Below are 18,178 nucleotides of genomic sequence, written 5' to 3'. Positions count from 1 at the left end.
CTGCGCGCTTACAGACCCTATAACAAGTAAAGAAACTGATAGTGAACAGCGGATGCGCACGCTGGTCTGGATCCATGCTGGTCGCAAACCCATTATGTTGGTTTTGTCGTGACACGGCTCAATTATCATTTATCTCTAACAGAGAGCAAATTGTAAAAGTCAACAATGATAAATTTGAAAGCTTACCGGTTATATCAGGCCTGCCACAGGGCTCAATCTTAGGTCCTATACTGTTTCTTTTATATGTGAATGATATATCAGTCACTACGAATTCAGACATTGATATGTATGCAGACGATTCAACATTACACATAGCTAACCAAAGTTTGAGTAATATACAGTCTGAGTTGCAACTAGACTTACTAAAAATACAGGAATGGTGCACTCTCAATAATATGGCCATAAATCCAGAAAAGACCACGTGCATGATAATTGGATCAAAATGTAAAATAAATAACATAGGCAATCTTTCTCTGCATATTGAGAATTCGAGTATAAATAATGTTCATTGTCAAAAGCTACTTGGATTGCATATTGATAACTGTCTATCTTGGAAAACACATATTGACAAAACGTGTTCTAAGCTTGCTTCTAAAATATCTCTGCTGAAAAGAATTCAAATATTTCTTACACCTGAAATGAAACAATTATTTTATAACGCTTGTAACATTGCCCCTACTTTTGATTATGGATGTATTATTTGGCCCCAATGTAACAAATCAGATCTAAATAGAATAACAAAATTACAAAAAAGAACCGCCAGAATTATTCTAAATAAACCCGTAAAAACAAATTCTCTTGATATGTTTCAAAATATGAAATGGTTATCTTTTCCATCTAGATGTAAATACTTTTCTGGAATTATGGTATACAAAGCGATGAATGAATTAACGCCAGCATATATTTCTAATCTAATTCCGTTATCTCAAAATAAAACTTACTTACTAAGATCAACACATAAAAAAGATATTATGCATAAACGACCTAAAACAATTTATTTGAAACGTACTTTTTATTATTCTAGTATGGAGTTATGGAACAATATTCCTTTAAAAATAAGAAATCTTTCAAGTCTTAAATTGTTTAAATCACATTTCAAACATTTATTATTATCTAGAGATGAATTATAGAAAATTTACCTATACTATAATATAATATTATGTCTGTCTTCTTTGTTAATTAAGATTTACTGAATGTTGTAATCTTTACAATTGCTTGAATATGTCCGTTGTTATGTTTATGTTTTATTGAAGGCCTTGTTGAAAATAAGATTTTACATTATATGTGTTGTATGTATTGTCTTAATAAGTTACCTTCGTTAAATAAAAAGTTTATTATTATTATTATTATTATTATTATTATAGGTTTTAAGAGGGTCCGCATATCTTAGAAGTGAGTCGTAAACTAACGTGTTTGCATGATTGTCTCCCTTGTCGTGGAAAATCAAAACAGAAATCGATATTTGTAAACATTTTAAGGATTTAAACTGTATATTGCACGTGTGCTTGTTTGTTTTTATGTTCTTAGATAAAGATTTTAAAAATAAAATCAGATGTGGTATGTACAATTTCTAAAAATGTAACATTTTGTTATATTTTCACGAACACCTGGATTGCTGGTTGAGACAGTCAAACAATGTTTTTGTTCGTATTATTGTCAAATTATGAATTTATAATATAACATTATGTACTGTCATTCTTCAGAACACATTGAACTGTATGTTTTGTTATAAGAGAGGAACAAAAATAAATGCATTGGTATTGTGAAAATCAAGAACTTTACATTTTTCGGACAAACGATTTTCGGATAAAATTTGATAACTTTTAAGCTTTGATATATCAGTGTTTTTTCACTTTTGGGGAAGGGGGTCGGTGCCTTTGGAGGGGGAAAATGCAGTAGGAGGGGGAATTTTATTTGTTTATTTATTTTATATTGTTTTCTTTTCGGTAGAACACAAGTTTAAAATATATTGCTTTTTCTTAATATTATACTCAGGGTTGTCATTAACATTTTTTGCAGAAGGTTTGTTTTGAACTTGAGGCGGTCATTTCTGTCTTTATCATGCATAACAAAGAGTGTTTTCTTAATTTTGAGGCGGCCCATAATGCATTTGAGACAGGCATTTTGGCCTCCTGCCACCTCTTAATGACAACCCTGATACTGATCTAAAATATCTGTGTCGCATGTCACACTTGTTGGGGCACCGGGAGTGGCTCCCCTTACCTACCCGAGAATGATTTGTAAACCTTGCTCAACAGTTAGTGTTACAGGCATAAAATAAAACTTTCGAATCAGGGTCAGCTCCGCCCTAAAACGTATTCGGCCCTCGAGTCAACTCGGCACCGGTCAACTCGGCCAATAATTTTATATTACTGGTTATGATTACTTTTATTACTCTTGATATGTTTTCATCATAACTTTCATGGTTTAACATTTTCACAGTAACAGACCTCTACTCAAGGATATTGAAAAGTTTTATTGATGAAAGTATCAATTTGTATGTGAATTTGTAGAGAAAGAAAGAATTTACAATTTATATGCATGTTTTGCTACTCCAGATTTTTTGTAAAAAAATATCGTTTAAACAGCATTGGTCGTATTAAAAAACAAACAGTATCAAATACAATTACATTATTGTCACAAAAATTCAATATAAAAACTCTATTTATTGATCAATATTTACGTAAAATATATTGTCTTGATATCTCTTTTTAACAAAGATAATTTCAAACAATACGTACAGGTACACTGCCAACTTTTTCAATTTCTGTTTGTAAGTGATCATACTTCTGAATAACTTTATAGTAATTTTCTCCTTAAATTTTTTATTAACTTAACAATCTAAACAATCTATATCTTAATATATGTTTTTAATAGAGCCTTAGAGGGCCGAGTTGACCTGTGCCGAGTTTACCCATGCCAAGTTGGTATAGGGCCGAGTTGACCCTTTACCAAAACTTTAGGCAGTTAGTTGCAAAAAAAATGATATTCGTTGCAGACAAATTCATGCTGCCGTATAGGGTGAAATTTGGGCTTTGAGAGGGGAAAAAAACATAATATTTTGAGGGGGGGAATGGGGCCAAATTTCGTCGAATATTTTGGTGGAAAAAAACTCTGATGTAATCATACATAATACCTAAATCTATATGAATGTCTGAAAGACTAAAATTAATTATTTGGTTTCTTTATATTGTAGGGTGACACAAGCCTAATGAAAGATAGGATTTTATAAAATATGGCATGGAATCTAACAGATGATACTTATTTACGAATTCCAACGAACAATCCAACTTCTAGTCACAAGTACACTCTCAGTGCAAACAAAGAAACACATGTAGCTTCAAATATACTCTCTAGACTGAAGAAATTACGCGACGAGGATGTTCTTTGTAACCTGAAACTCCATGTCAATGGTGCCCAGTTTAATGTCCATAAAGTTATTGTGGCTGCATGGAGTACAAAATTGGCTAGTTTACTGATTGCTCAAGATGACTCTGTGTCAGATCTTCTGATACAGTTTGAGCATAATCAAGCTTTTTCAGAATGTTTAGATTATATGTATACAGGGCACTGCTCGCCAAATGAAACGAATGTATTTCCACTGCTTGAGCTCGGTAGAAGTCTGCTGGTAGATGGATTAGTCAAAGTATGTGAAACTTACCTTCAGAAATCTGTTAGCTTGCAGGACTTTATAACAAAGTACTTTATGAGTTTGAAGTATGGTCTTAAAGTTTTGGAAGAGATTGTTGTGGATTTTATTGAAACTAATGTTGCAACTGTTATAGAGCAAATCGATCTGTTGAATTTGCAGCCACCAGATTTCCGAACCTTTTTAACCTCAGGAAAAATGGCACATGTTAAGCAAGAAGTGAAATTCTCTCTCATTATAAGCTGGGTTGGCTTTAATATTCCTGAGAGGGACAAATACCTCTTGTATTTATTTGATCTTGTGAATTGGAGGCACTCTGTAAATGACTTACTTATTCAGATAAGTTGTACGCAGAACATTTTCACGACAAATGAGTTTTGTCTCTTTCAACTACTTCACAGTCTAGTCACGGCCATAGGCCATCATCTTGGTCCATTTATCACTGCATATCCTCGTTTGTACTCTGTATATTCACACATGCTTGAAGATCTCACATGCCCAAGCGCTTTCCTCGCGGTGGGTCAGTATCACCAGGAACTGGCACCAATCACTATTAGTGAGGTAATCAATAAACCTGAAAGACTGATTCCAAAGGAAACTAAAGACATGGCTGTAAATACTGATTTTGAATTTGACCTCTCAGCTTTTCAGTCTTCAGTAGTTTCGCCGGAGGATAATGAAGTAACTGCAGATGTGTGCTGTAAATTAGATGATCTGAAAGAAACAGTTGATATTATACCAACAGTGGAACCTTCTGAAGCAGTTGTTGGAGAAGTCGCAGTTGATTCTGCGGCAATAGAAAATTCAGTGTTAAGTGTTAAACATCGGAGAAAAAGTCTTCCGAGAAAGTTACCTCGTAGAAACGGAAATAAGGAAGTGAAAGAAAAGAAAAAGAAATCAAAGAAAGTGATTGTGAAAGAGATTGATGTAATTAAAGGTGAAAAACAGGATGGTAAAGTTAACGGTGTTGATGAAGTGGATAAAAGTGAAGAGGCGGCTAGCACTGAAGAAAAAGAGGAGAATACAGTGAACTCTATTTTAACAAAAAACACAGCTGACACTAGCAAAGATGTATCAAAAAATGTAAAATCAGATGTTGATAATAAAAATGTAAGTTGTGAAGTGGATAAAACTGATGTAAGGAAAACCAGACTTAAAATCACAATTAAGAAAAAGGGTATCTTGAAAAAGACAATAGGGTCAAAAAGTCGTATTAAGGCAAACAGGCCTAAAAATGCGCCTGTTCCAAAAGAGCCTAGAAAACTGTCAGAATCTGGAGCACAAAGGGTGCATTGTACGTATGAGAACTGTGAGTTTACAGCAAAAGCTGCAGATGTATTGGAGAGACACGTTGAGCGTGTGCACATGATAAACGTCAACTTGCAATGTTGGAAATGTGACTTTTCTGCTCGTGAAATGAGAGATCTTTGCCAGCATTTGAAAGACCACTTTCCGAAGGCGCCGTATATTTGTGACGTCGAGCCGTGCTCGACAAGGTTTCTGCGTCTAGGTCTGTTTGTTCGTCATCACATGTCGCATATGAAACAGAAGCCATACCAATGTGATTTCTGCATGAAGTCCTTCGCCACATACAATCAACTCAGCTGTCATAAAAAATTGCATGAAGGTAGTGTTCCTTTGCTTTATCAGATACATAAGTAACTTAAAGAGAAGTTTATACTGTGTACATCATGGGGTTGTTGTGATGTTGTGCACTTATTCCTGATAACTTACCTTATTTCGGTAATAAATCAGTAATGATATTTTTTAATTTATCGTGAAAGAAGAAACAAATTTTTTAAATGTGTACAGTCTTAAGCATAGGTTAGAACTTAAAAGGTTTATAAAAGCCTTAGTTTTGAAAGCATTATTTAAATCGAAAGTGACAATCTAAAATAAACGACAGTTATTTCAATTTTCATTTATAATTAATTTATATATTTTAGATATATAAATTAATAGAACAAACTACATATACATAAAAATTTGTATTGTTTAAGCATGGCAGCCTTTTCCCTTGACTATAAATACTTTTCGATGTAGCATTTGATCCCGATTCAGTATGATTATAATTTATATATAAGTAGATATATGTAACATGATCATTGAGTAAGTTACAAATTTCCCCTTGTTTATTTTATAGCTCTTTAGATTTTAAAAGCTTCCCAAAATGCTTGAATCTATTAGCACATGTATACAATTTCTGGAGCCCTTTGAATGAAACCAACAATATACATACATGTACATATATTCCATCAACCAGTTTATATTTTATTTATTGAGAAAATGTATGCTAAAAATTCAGTTCTGTAATTAAAAGGTGGTTATTTTAAGCCTTGGTCCCAGGCCAAGTTATTCAGTATAGAGCCAGACCAGCCTGCACATCCATACAGTCTAGCCAAGCTCTCTTCTGTTAGCTGACCATCTCCAAATTTTTGTCTTAATATTCTAAAATTGATAATGAATTATGTGTGAATGACCTAGATAGTGTAAGTGTCAATATGACTTAAAGCAGCACGCCTCAAGATTCATGTTAATTTTCATAAAATATTTTAGAAATGTATTTAAAAGTAAAATTATGTGAGGTAAACAAATAAAGTAATGTGCATATTGTAATCCGCACTTACAATCAACCAAAATTACCAAAAAGTGTTCAAATGCAAAAACAGCCCTTACTGCATTACTAACACAGTAGAAATATGGTGATAAAATACTGCAAAATCAGTCTTAAACCTACATAACATGTAAACTATAGCTTGCATCTTGAATGTTATAACCTTTCTTAAAAGTTTAGTTCTCTGTTCTCAATATTGGTTTTCTTGAAATATTTTGGCTCATCTGGAGGCGTGCAGCTTTAAAACCAATCCAAAACAACAACAAAAATCAGATGGAAGCTGGGTAGGTGGAGCAGTTTAAGAGATAATTCCTAACCTTCCATATCATTTAGATTTTTTTACATCATGACAACATCATTTAAAGCTTTTGATCTAATTTGTTTCTTTCAACTAAAACATGTGTTTCTATGACACACAGGTATATAAACTGTATACGTACAAAACGCAATCTGAAAAGCACTTAAAGTTTTTACACATGTTAATGATGTTTATCTGCTTTTAGGTTGTAACATCAGAAGATGGCTTTATACATGTACATGTTAAAGCATTTTTAACATTTTCTTAAAGTTTAGAATACAAAGTTTACAATTCTGGTTATGCTGTTAAATTAATTAGTTATAAACTTAAATGAAACAATGAGAAGGAATACAAAGAAACATATTCTATGTTTTATGCATTAGTTAGAAATTTTAGTTGTGACTTACATGTTTATTGTTTTTTTGTGCTACATAACAAAATTAATGTATATAATTACAAAATGTACATTAATTTGCTATGATATGCATGAATAATGTTTAATTCACATAAATAAGATACAAAACATAAATTTGCACCTTTAAGGCTATATAGATAAAAATGATTTTTATATAAGTGAAAATTTTGAACCTTGAACCCTTAAACTGCTGGAACCTGTAGGGATTAATCTTGAGTCATACCAACCTGCACATCCGTGTAGTCTAGGGAGGCTCAATACTACATGTATTTGTAGCTAAATTTTAGTATTTGTTATTGAAAGCTCCAAAAAGTAAATACATCATTTACATGTAATGATGTTTGCTCTGTTTCAAATTCAATACAGGGGAAATCCATTACACAAAGTGACTAGGTTAAGGTCTGAAAACATTTTTGTATGTACAAACTAATAAAAACATGTATGTTGCTTACTGAAGGTCAGCTTGTGTGAAGTCTTTATTTAATGATTTATCGTTATTAATATTTGTATCAACGAATTATTGAATGAATATGTAGATAGATAATTTAGAAAATTACTTATTGTTATGTTTGAATAGATGAATAATTGCACACATTTTGTACATCATTCACACATATTCTTCAGGTCGCCAGTTTGAGTGTGATGTTTGTTTTAAAAAGTTTGGAACAAAGGGAGTAATGCAGCAGCATAGAGCTATACACTTTGACAACAAACCGTACCTGTGTGACTTGTGTGGCTTCTCTACCAAACACCAGTCTCATCTGATATCTCATAGGAAAATACACACAGGTATCATATACATGTATCTATATAGATATATAATTAACATATGATCTGTATCAAACAGCCCTCTTAATTGTAGTTAAAGCTCCCCTTTCCATTTTAAAGCTTTTCCTACCATTTTAAAGCCCCACTTTCCATTTTAAAGCTCCTCTTCCAAGTCCCCTACCCATTTTAAAGCTCCCCTGTCAATTTTAAAGCTCCCCTGTCAATTTTAAAGCTCCTCTTCCCATTATAAAGCTCACCTACCAATTTTAAAGCTCCCCTTTCCATTTTAGAGCTTCCCTTTCCATTATACAGCTCCCCTACCAATTTTAAAGCTCCCTTTTCCATTTAAGAGCTTCCCTTCCAATTATAATGCTCCCCTACCCATTTTAAAGCTCCCCTTCCCGTTTAAAAGCTCCCTTTGTCAATTTTAAAGCTCCTCTCCCCATTATAAAGCGCACCTACTAATTTTAAAGCTCCCCTTTCCATTTTAGAGCTTCCCTTTCCATTATAAAGCTCCCAAACCAATTTTAAAACTCCCTTTTGTTTTCCATTTTAAAGCTTCCCATCCCATTATAAAGCTCCCCTTTCAATTTTAAGCTCCCCTTTTCAGGTTAGAGCTCTCCTTTCCATTTTAGAGCTTCCCTTTCCATTGTTAAGCTCCCCAACCCATTTTAAAACTCCCCTTTCCATTTTAGAGCTTCCCTTTCCATTTTCAAGCTCCCCAACCCATTTTAAAACTACCTTTTCCGTAATATATATGTCGATTGGGCAATTTGGCGCACACAAAAAGGTTAAATGTGCTAAAAGGAACAACAATATATATTCAGAATTAACTAGAAAATCAATTTCTTTTGCAATTATTAGCGAGGTTTAAGTGAAAAAGAGTTAAAACATATTCATGTTTTCTGTCATTTTGCACAACAAAGATGATTGTTCTGTAATAACAAAGTGATTGAATGATCAGAAATTTTGCACACAATTTATTGGTCCACAAATCTGGAAAAAAATTATTTCCAATCTGGTCATGATAAAAAAACCTAAGTAAATTACCTGTAATTGGCCTTTAATTATAATGATTTATGTATTTCAGGAGATGTGAAGCGATGTACATTCCCGAATTGTAACTACTCGACACCAAAATCAGCTCACATGACACAGCACATGAACTCTCATCTCAACATACGTAATCATATATGTCAGGTAAATGGAAAATTCTACTTGTAGACACTGAAACTCCCAAAGCACTCTTTTTGTGTGATAAAACATTAAAATAAAAGGTAAATTTAGGACTTATTATTTAGGATTTCTTATGAATAATAAGAATGTTTCATATATTTGAATGTTTTATTCTTACAGGTTTGTGGAAAGTCATTTGTTGTCAGGGGTAAACTGTTACGACATGAGAGGATTCATCTTAAGGAAAAACTATTTAAATGTAAGCAGTGCGAGTATCAGACGTCAAGGACAGACCGTATGAAACTTCACATAGAAAGCCACGGCATCAAACTTAAGAAGAAAAGTAAAAACAACATGGCATCCGGTTACGACTACGACAGTGAACCGGACATTGATTTCCATCAGTTATACGAGAAAGTTCACCACGAGGGCGAAGATCAAGGATTACCAACACAGGTGTCAGTGCCGTCTGCTGGCCAGATATCGAATATGCCGTTTTTGTCAATGTCGGAAATTAAGCCGATGGATGTGATAAGTTTTGCAGCGTCATCGTCCATGATAATGGATAATTATAATTCAGCTCGTTTATCTATAGATCCGTTAAGTACGGTAGCGGCTGTGGCTAGTATAGATGATATTCAAGGAACGTCGGCATTTCAGCAGAGTTTTGACCGTCTGCAGACGACTGCATTTGATCAACTATGAGAAACAACAGTGTTTAAATCAACCATAGAAAAATGTTTTACTATGTAAAATAATCAGAATTTGATCACCTCTAAATCTTTTTTTTTACAGTTACTTATTTTTTAGTAATATTGAGTAAAATCTAGGTCAAGGTCATGGATAAATGTCACTTACATATGTACTAGAATCATGTCATGCATTCTTTACATAATATCTAATGACAAATTTGTTAAGTTTTTGTAGTGTTTTGTGCTGTTTTTATACATTTATTTTGATACTTACAGTCATGTATTTTACTCCTATCATACTTAAATTGTATAATAGATTTGTTCTGTTTTTGTCTTTTAAACAGCATTTCTGTTATGGCATAGAGAGTGGATTTGACCTGTTTTGTTGGTGGAATAGTCAATTTTTACTATAAGTGATTTTGTATGAAAAAATAGATTTATCCTGTTTTGTCTTTGGAGCAATTTATTTTTGTTACTGCAAAGCCATAAGGATTTTATCTGTAAAAAATTGGATTTGACCTGTTTTGGTATTTGGAACAGCTATACACAGTACATGATTACTGTAAAGGATTTTTATATTGAAGATGCTAAAACATGAAACAGCTGATTGTTCATTGACTTGGTTATACAAATTAAATATATAAATGGAATCATGATAAAAAGGGAGAATAGGTACAATGTACACACATGTACATATTAAGGTGAATGGGTTCATATAGTTACTTTAACAAACTATTTATACTTTGTTACTTGTGTTTCTTTTATCATGCAGTAAATGTAGCTTTGTTAATGTTCAAATTATTATTGCATTTCACTAGTTTTAATATTTTTTTTTGAAAAACTTATTATTATTTTTATGTATTGTTTTTGTTGGTAGATGAATTTTTCCTTACCAGGCTTAAAGTCAAAATTTGCTTAAAGCTGATTTTTTTACATCTCCCAAAGGCTTACCTGACAAAAAAATCAGCTATGTCATTTATTACAGTTTTTGACTCATTTTGCATTTTCATTTACTGTTTTTATGTTATGTATCTAGAGTTGTTTTGTTGTTTTGTTAAGATTATTGTTTTGCAGCATTGTACATGTAATAAGCTCGTCGCACTGTTGACGTCATGCTTTGCTACTTTAACCAGTCATTTCAAGATAAAGCTGTTGTGTGACCAAAACATACTTTTATAATTTTTACGAAAATATTTTTTTCTATGTTTATTATTTTCCTTTTTTACAAAAAGTGTAATAAATAAGTGAGAGAAAAAAACTGAAGTGATAGAGAATACATTGAAAAGTGAAAAAAAAAACCAACTAGATACCTGGATTTGTAATGGAAAAATTTGCTTGTGATTACAGGAGCTTTCTGTACTGATCAAGGGAAGTAACTACTGTGGGGTGTTAAATCTTGTTATCGTAAGTCATGTATGTGCAAACTTACAATGTATCCACAAAATATATAATATGAATGAGCAGAAGAGGCAAATTAGCATTAATAGACTGAATTTCTTTTAAAGGAACCCCACTGAGGTCTAATAGCTTAAAATCCTAAAATTTGAAATTCTTTCATAAATCAAATGGAAAACTATGTAATAGATGAAATGTAAATATACTGCGTATTAAATTGATTATTTACTATTAATGTCATATTTGTGTGTCATATTTGTGTCCATATGAGTGAAAAGCGTTGCAACACTTTTCAATTTGGGTCAACTTGCGCTTGAGGCGAAAAATTGATTTTTCTGTGTATCAAGTAGACATAGTTTGGCTATGTGGTTTTGTTAAAAGAGGCATAGGGTCTCAACATCAGTTCATTTGACAGCTTTTTTTAGAGATATAATTATAACATATAATTTTTTTAATCAGTTTCTTTAACTTCTTTTGTTGTTGTGACTTTAATGTTAGATATGAATTGAATGTTTTGTTGATTGATTTGTATATATGTTATTTCGGCTGTAATTATTTTATTCCTGTATATTTATTTATTTATTTGATATAAAATGTTGTTTTCTATGTTAACGTTTTTATCTTGTGAAACTTGTCTTCCTCCACCACTAATGCTTGAGTGACTTTGCCATATCACCTAAATTATGCCAGTATGACTGAAAACAAAACAAATAATATATAATCAGTTCAATGAAAACAAACGCTTACCGAACGTCGGTGGTTCTACTCAGGTGCTCGTTCGTGCCTGAAATAATGCACGGAAGGGCACCTGAGGTCTTCCACCACCAGTAAAGCTGGAACGTCGCGATATGACCTATACTGTGTCGATGTGACTTAAAACCCAAAACAAACAAACACTTTAGCATTCGATGTTTAGTCTTCTTTAGAATTTTTTTTTTTCAAAACTCTAACAAAGAAATAGTATGATAAAAAAAGGCTTATCTATCTTTTCAATTTGCAGAATAAAATTTAATTTTATGACATCAGTGACCTTACAGAACTGTTTATGTCAGTATTTGGCTTCATACTTTATTCTTTGAATGGAAATGGTAGCGAATGGCCGAGTGGTTAACACGCTGTATTACTTATCCTAGTATTCCTTAGGCTAGCTGCATTGGCTCAGACCCAAGCTGGGGCAAGCCACTGTTTCCTTGAGCAAGAAACAATACACTCTTTCTTCAGTACTTGTTGGTTCCAGGAAGGGGTTTGAGTGTGTGTTTATAAGCTTATAGCTTCCTAAACAATCTAAACAATCAAACTAAAATAAATTCTGTATAAACTAAATGCTGATAATGTTTTGTCAGAGTGACCAGTATAGGGACTGACCAGCCTGCACTTGTTTTGTCCTCATTATTTGCTCCAATTTTGAAAAGTCCCATTATCAATTTTGGAGAGTTCAAAATGAAAAAAAAACGGAGTTGGTTTGCCTACAGTATAGAGCCTAGTCAGACTGTATGGATGTGCAGGCTGGCCTGGCTCTATACTGGTGAGAAATAAATTTTTTCTGGTTCCAGCAAGTTAATGGTTGGTAAAATATATAAGTAATTTCACACTGTTACCCCTTTGACATACTGCATGCACTGTTCTTGAATTTAAAGCAATACAGGATCAGTACACACATTCAGCAAGGCTAGTATTACAAATGCTTTTCAGTTTGGCTAGTTTTGCTATTGTATTAATTTTGATATTTTTTTAGCTCACCTGTCACAAAGTGACAGGGTGAGCTTTTGTGATCGCTTTTCGTCCGGCGTCTGTCCGTCCGGCGTCCGTCCGTCCGTCCGTAAACTTTTACTTTAAATGACATCTCCTCATAAACCACTAAGCCAATTTCATCCAAACTTCACAGGAATGTTCCTTTGGTGGTCACCTTTAAAAATTGTTCAAAGAATTTAATTCCATGCAGAACTCTGGTTGCCATGGCAACCGAAAGAAAAAACTTTAAATATCTTCTTTTAAAAAACCCAAAGAGCTAGAGCTTAGATATTTGGCATGAAACATCTTCTAGTGAGTGTCTACCAAGTTTGTTCAAATAAAAGCCCTGGGGTCAAAATTGGCCCCGCCCCGGGGGGTCATTGATTTTCCCTATATGCATATAGTAAAAACTTAAAAAATCTTCTTTTAAAGAACCCAAAGAGCTAGAGCTAAGATATTTAGCATGAAACATGTTCTAATGGGTGTCTACCAAGTTTGTTCAAATAAAAGCCCTGGGGTGAAAATTGGCCCCGCCCCGGGGGTCATTGATTTTCCCTATATGCATATAGTAAAAACTTAAAAAATCTTCTTTTAAAGAACTCAAAGAGCTAGAGCTTAGATATTTGTCATGAAACATCTTCTAGTGAGTGTCTACCAAGTTTGTTCAAATAAAAGCCCTGGGGTCAAAATTGGCCCCGCCCCGGGGGGTCATTGATTTTCCCTATATGCATATAGTAAAAACTTAAAAAATCTTCTTTTAAAGAACCCAAAGAGCTAGAGCTAAGATATTTAGCATGAAACATGTTCTAATGGGTGTCTACCAAGTTTGTTCAAATAAAAGCCCAGGGGTGAAAATTGGCCCCGCCCCGGGGGTCATTGATTTTCCCTATATGCATATAGTAAAAACTTAAAAATCTTCTTTTAAAGAACTCAAAGAGCTAGAGCTTAGATATTTGGCATGAAACATCTTCTAGTGTGTGTCTACCAAGTTTGTTCAAATAAAAGCCCTGGGGTCAAAATTGGCCCCGCCCCGGGGGGTCATTGATTTTCCCTATATGCATATAGTAAAAACTTAAAAAATCTTCTTTTAAAGAACCCAAAGAGCTAGAGCTAAGATATTTAGCATGAAACATGTTCTAATGGGTGTCTACCAAGTTTGTTCAAATAAAAGCCCTGGGGTGAAAATTGGCCCCGCCCCGGGGGGGTCATTGATTTTCCCTATATGCATATAGTAAAAACTTAAAAAATCTTCTTTTAAAGAACTCAAAGAGCTATGACTAAGATATTTAGCATCAAACATGTTCTAATAGGTGTCTACCAAGTTTGTTCAAATACAAGCCAAGGGGTCAAAATTGGCCCCGCCCCGGGGGTCATTGATTTTCTTTATATGTGTTTAGCAAAAACTTAAAATCTTCTTTGAAAAAACCCAAATAGCTAGAGTTTAGATATTAAGCATGAAACATCTTCTCTGCAACATTGGGGGGGGGGGTGGGGGTTGGGGGGGGGGGCCTATATACAGGTGAGCGACCTCAGGGCCATCATGGCCCTCTTGTCCTATTTATTATTTTGTTCTGTAAAAACATTATAGCTCCACTTATGATTAATTTATAACACAGAAAATAAGATCCACTTGTGGCTTATGAGGTTGCCTTTGAGAGTTGAGGCATCAGAATTGCAGCTAATGTTTATCCCTGCGTAATCTTAAAAGGGCGATCTTAAGAGAGTACTAAATGGGTTTGCACTACTGGAGTCTATGCATCTCTTAACTCCAGCAGGTGAGGTGGTTTTGACCCATGGTGTTGCTTTAACACCCAAGGTTAGCCAAAATCATCTTTCCTGTTTTGGTGCCATATGACCTATATTGTGTTACTGTGCCATAAAAAGCAAACAAACAAACAGAAAATAAGAAGAGAATTAATGTATATGGTTGAAATTTGATTTATTTGTACATTTGTCCCAACAACTGGGCATAAATTTAATTTGTTGGTAGACAGTAATTTACTCAATAAATGCCAAGTTTTATTATTATTATTTTTTTGTATTCATAATGGTTTATTTCGTACCCCTTCTTTATATATCAAGGTTTGACTGCAAAACTATTGTAAGTTCTTCTTAATTTCATATAAGTTACCACAGTTTTGCGGTCAACCCTGGATACGAGTATTTCTTCAGCGGTTGTTGAATGTTTAGGATGAATGATAATGAATTTCTCTTTGCGGACAAGAAATAACGTGAAGATAGTGCATGTTTATTTTTATTTGGAATTAATTTAATACTAAATCATGTGACCAAATTTGTTTCTACTGATTGCTTTTTCATATAGACCTTTTGTATGTTACGATATTTTATAGACCTTTTGTAGGATATGATATTTCCATAGTACTTATGTTGCATTTTGCATGGTCAATGGGTCACGTGGATTTCTGATTATTTTTGTATAGTAAGATATAAAATAGAACATAATTATAGCAAAATGTAAAGTTATTTTGATTTTTACCTTGTTTACTCACCATTTACACTTGGATGGACATAATAACACTTGAATTATTGCTCTTTACAAATTGTTGTTGAAAATACAGGATCAGTCAACAAAACTAGAAAATGAACTTTTTTTACACATTGCAAACAGCACATAAAATCTACCTAAATTACCAAAAAAGAGGTCAAAATAGGCAAAAATAGCCCTTCCTGCGTTAGTCATGTATTAGATATACATGTATAGTGATAAATATTGCAAAATCAGTCTTTAAATGCAAATTATTACATGTAATTAAGTCTTTTTACTTTCCTTAAAGTCTTAATACATTTCTCTCAAGTTTGATTTTCTTGAAATATTTTGGGTCATCTGAAGACAGGCAGCTTTAAGATAAAGGCTAAAAAAATTAAGTTATATAACTTGTACATTAAGTGAATTTTAGAAAATATTAATTCAAATTATTGTAAACAAGAATAATCCATTTGGTATTTAGGCTTTGCATTTTTATATTATGAATATTCAATGTCAATATTTATTTTAAATGGAATTCATTTATAGTGTGTTATGCGAAAGTCTATGTATATAAGAGCAGTGAAATTTCATGTTAGATATACATGTATATAAAAAAGGTAATTTTGACCTTCTTGTTTGGTGTTATGGTCAGTTTTGAATAAATGCAATATTGTTATCTTTATATGTTGCAGAGTAAAATATTGTGATAAACCCAATGTGTTTTGTTGTCTTTCATGTTTCATAGTACCTCAAGGAGGTGTCACGGGAATTGGCTTGAAGTGCTTTTAAGTATCATTGACTCTAAATACTACAGTATGTAATTGAAATGAAACATAAAAAAGGCTTTTTGGTTATTTAAAACCAGTTTAGCCAATATCCGAATTCCAATAAAATTCAATATCAAAATTCCTGTGAAATTCAATATCCAAATTCCTGTGAAATTCAATATCCTAAATTTCCAGTGAAATTCAATATCCAAATTCCAGTATAATTACATATCAGAATTCCAATGAAATTCAATATTCAAAGTCCAGTAAAATTAAATATCCAAATTTCAGTGAAATTCAATATCCAAATCCCAGTAAAATTCAATATGCAAATTCCAGTGAATTTCAATAAAAAATTCCAATAAAATTCAATATCCAAATTTCTGTGAAATTCAATATCCAAATTCCTGTAAAAATCAATATCCATTTTCCATTGAAATTCAATATCCAAATTTCAGTGAAATTCAATATCCAAATTCCAGTGAAATTCAATATCCAATTTCCTGTGAAATTCAATATCCAAATTCCTGTGAAATTCAATATCCAAATTCCAGTAAAATTATATATCCGAATTCCAATGAAATTCAATATCCAAATTCCAGTGAAATTCAATATCCAAATTTCAGTGAAATTTAATATCCAAATTCTAGTAAGTTTCAATATCCAAATTCCAGTAAAATTCATTATGTAAATTCCTGTCAAATTCAATATTCAAATTCCAGTGAAATTCAATATCCAAATTTAAGTGAAATTCAATATCCAAATTCCAGTAAAATTCAATATCCAAATTCCAGTAAAATTTAATATTCAAATTCCAGTGAAATTCAATATCCAAATTCCAGTGAAATTCAATATCCAAATTCCTGTAAAATTCAATATCTAAATTCCAGTGAAATTCAATATCCAAATTCCTGTAAAATTCAATATCTAAATCTAGTGAAATTCAATATCCAAATTCCAGATATCTGGTAAACGGGTGATCCCTTAGAAACATTAAATAGTTAATATAAAAAATAGAAAAATATAAAATTAAAATTGGAGACTCGGTTTGATTGAATCTGTTCAAACAGTGCAACATCTCGTATGCCCCCTAGCACCGGCAAAATCTGTATCAATATTCAACACTTTTGATTGTAAAGTCTTTTCACAATTTAATACAATGCGTTCTGAGGGAACGAAAATAATAATGAAAGCAAGCGCTTTACAGCACTTTGAGCCAGCCTGTATTGTTCTACAATTCGATGTGTTTTTGTTCTTAAGCTTTTTAACCAATTTTTGAAACACAAAGGGCTGAATGGATATTTTCAGACAAGTCATTTTGCATCGGTCGCTAAATTAGTGTTTTATCTTATATAAATGAGCCGTGTCACGACAAAACCAACATAATGGGTTTGCGACCAGCATGGATCCAGACCAGCCTGCGCATCCGCGCAGTCTGATCAGGATCCATGCTGTTCGCTATTAGTTTCTTTACTTGTTTTAGGGTCTGTAAGCGAACAGCATGGATCCTGATCAGACTGCGCAAACTGGTCTGGATCCATGCTGGTCGCAAACCCATTATGTTGGTTTTGTCGTGACGCGGCTCAAATGTTTGTTTCTGAGTATTTGTATTGTGAGTTTAAAAAATACTAGAATCTGTACCAATACTTGATGCATAATATAAAAAATCCCACATAACTATTTTTCATCAAAATCATCGTGAGGCCATGTATGTTTTAACATGGAAAAAATCGATTTTGATTAATTCCAAGATTTTTCATAATTTTCCATGAGGTGCCATTTTTTTTTTAATAACTAATATAATAGTAAAACAACAGCAAAAACAGCAACACTTATTTGCATAAATTTAACAACAACATTATAGCAATATATAGGCATAAAATAATGTAAACAGTGGCACAAGTTCAAATACAAAAAAAAGATAAAATAAATGTAAGCACGAAAGCATAAGGATGAACATAATTCCTGTTTCTATAGCAAAATGATAATGTTATTAGCTTAAGTTTTGTTTATGCTAACGTAGTAAAAGAATATTGTACGGGTATACATTTTGTAATAGTATATGTCACGTGACACTAATGATCTCGTAGAAAATGCTAGAATAGTTGAAAAGTGAAAAAGCACTTTCTTGATATTGTTCGCAGCGGTGTAGAGACACAGTTTATTCTCTTTACCCGACAACAGA

At 32.8% G+C, this 18,178-nt stretch overlaps 1 protein-coding gene across 3 annotated transcripts; it reads left to right on the top strand.

Annotated features, from left to right (window-relative positions):
* The first annotated feature begins 1,405 nt into the window (after positions 1–1,405).
* LOC132745667 (zinc finger and BTB domain-containing protein 49-like) lies at positions 1,406–11,240 on the top strand. Of its 3 annotated transcripts, none has more exons than XM_060734621.1 (5): positions 1,406–1,557; positions 3,197–5,276; positions 7,601–7,765; positions 8,835–8,944; positions 9,101–11,239. In XM_060734621.1, exons 2-5 carry the CDS (start codon positions 3,236–3,238, stop codon positions 9,623–9,625), a joined length of 2,841 nt encoding a protein of 946 aa, XP_060590604.1. In that variant the 5' UTR covers positions 1,406–1,557; positions 3,197–3,235; the 3' UTR covers positions 9,626–11,239. The 3 variants fall into 3 exon arrangements, with proteins under 3 accessions (XP_060590604.1, XP_060590605.1, XP_060590606.1); XM_060734622.1 differs by having other exon boundaries at positions 1,407–1,643; positions 9,101–11,240; XM_060734623.1 differs by having other exon boundaries at positions 1,415–1,464; positions 9,101–11,240.
* Positions 11,241–18,178: the final 6,938 nt, after the last annotated feature.

This window comes from Ruditapes philippinarum, unplaced genomic scaffold, assembly GCF_026571515.1.
Source record: "Ruditapes philippinarum isolate M1 unplaced genomic scaffold, ASM2657151v2 ctg102_1_1_1_1, whole genome shotgun sequence".
NCBI classification, from domain to species: domain Eukaryota; kingdom Metazoa; phylum Mollusca; class Bivalvia; order Venerida; family Veneridae; genus Ruditapes; species Ruditapes philippinarum.
The sequence above is the reverse complement of the archived record's forward strand: the minus strand, read 5'-3'. Positions and strand labels throughout refer to the sequence as shown.

What these genes read in the sequence shown, in the direction of transcription:
- LOC132745667 (XM_060734622.1), top strand. Translation starts at nt 3,236, where the DNA reads ATGGCATGGAATCTAACAGATGATACTTATTTACGAATTCCAACGAAC. An exon ending in TCATAAAAAATTGCATGAAG is followed by an intron (nt 5,277 to 7,600) that starts GTAGTGTTCCTT and finishes CATATTCTTCAG; the next exon opens with GTCGCCAGTTTGAGTGTGAT. An exon ending in TCATAGGAAAATACACACAG is followed by an intron (nt 7,766 to 8,834) that starts GTATCATATACA and finishes TATGTATTTCAG; the next exon opens with GAGATGTGAAGCGATGTACA.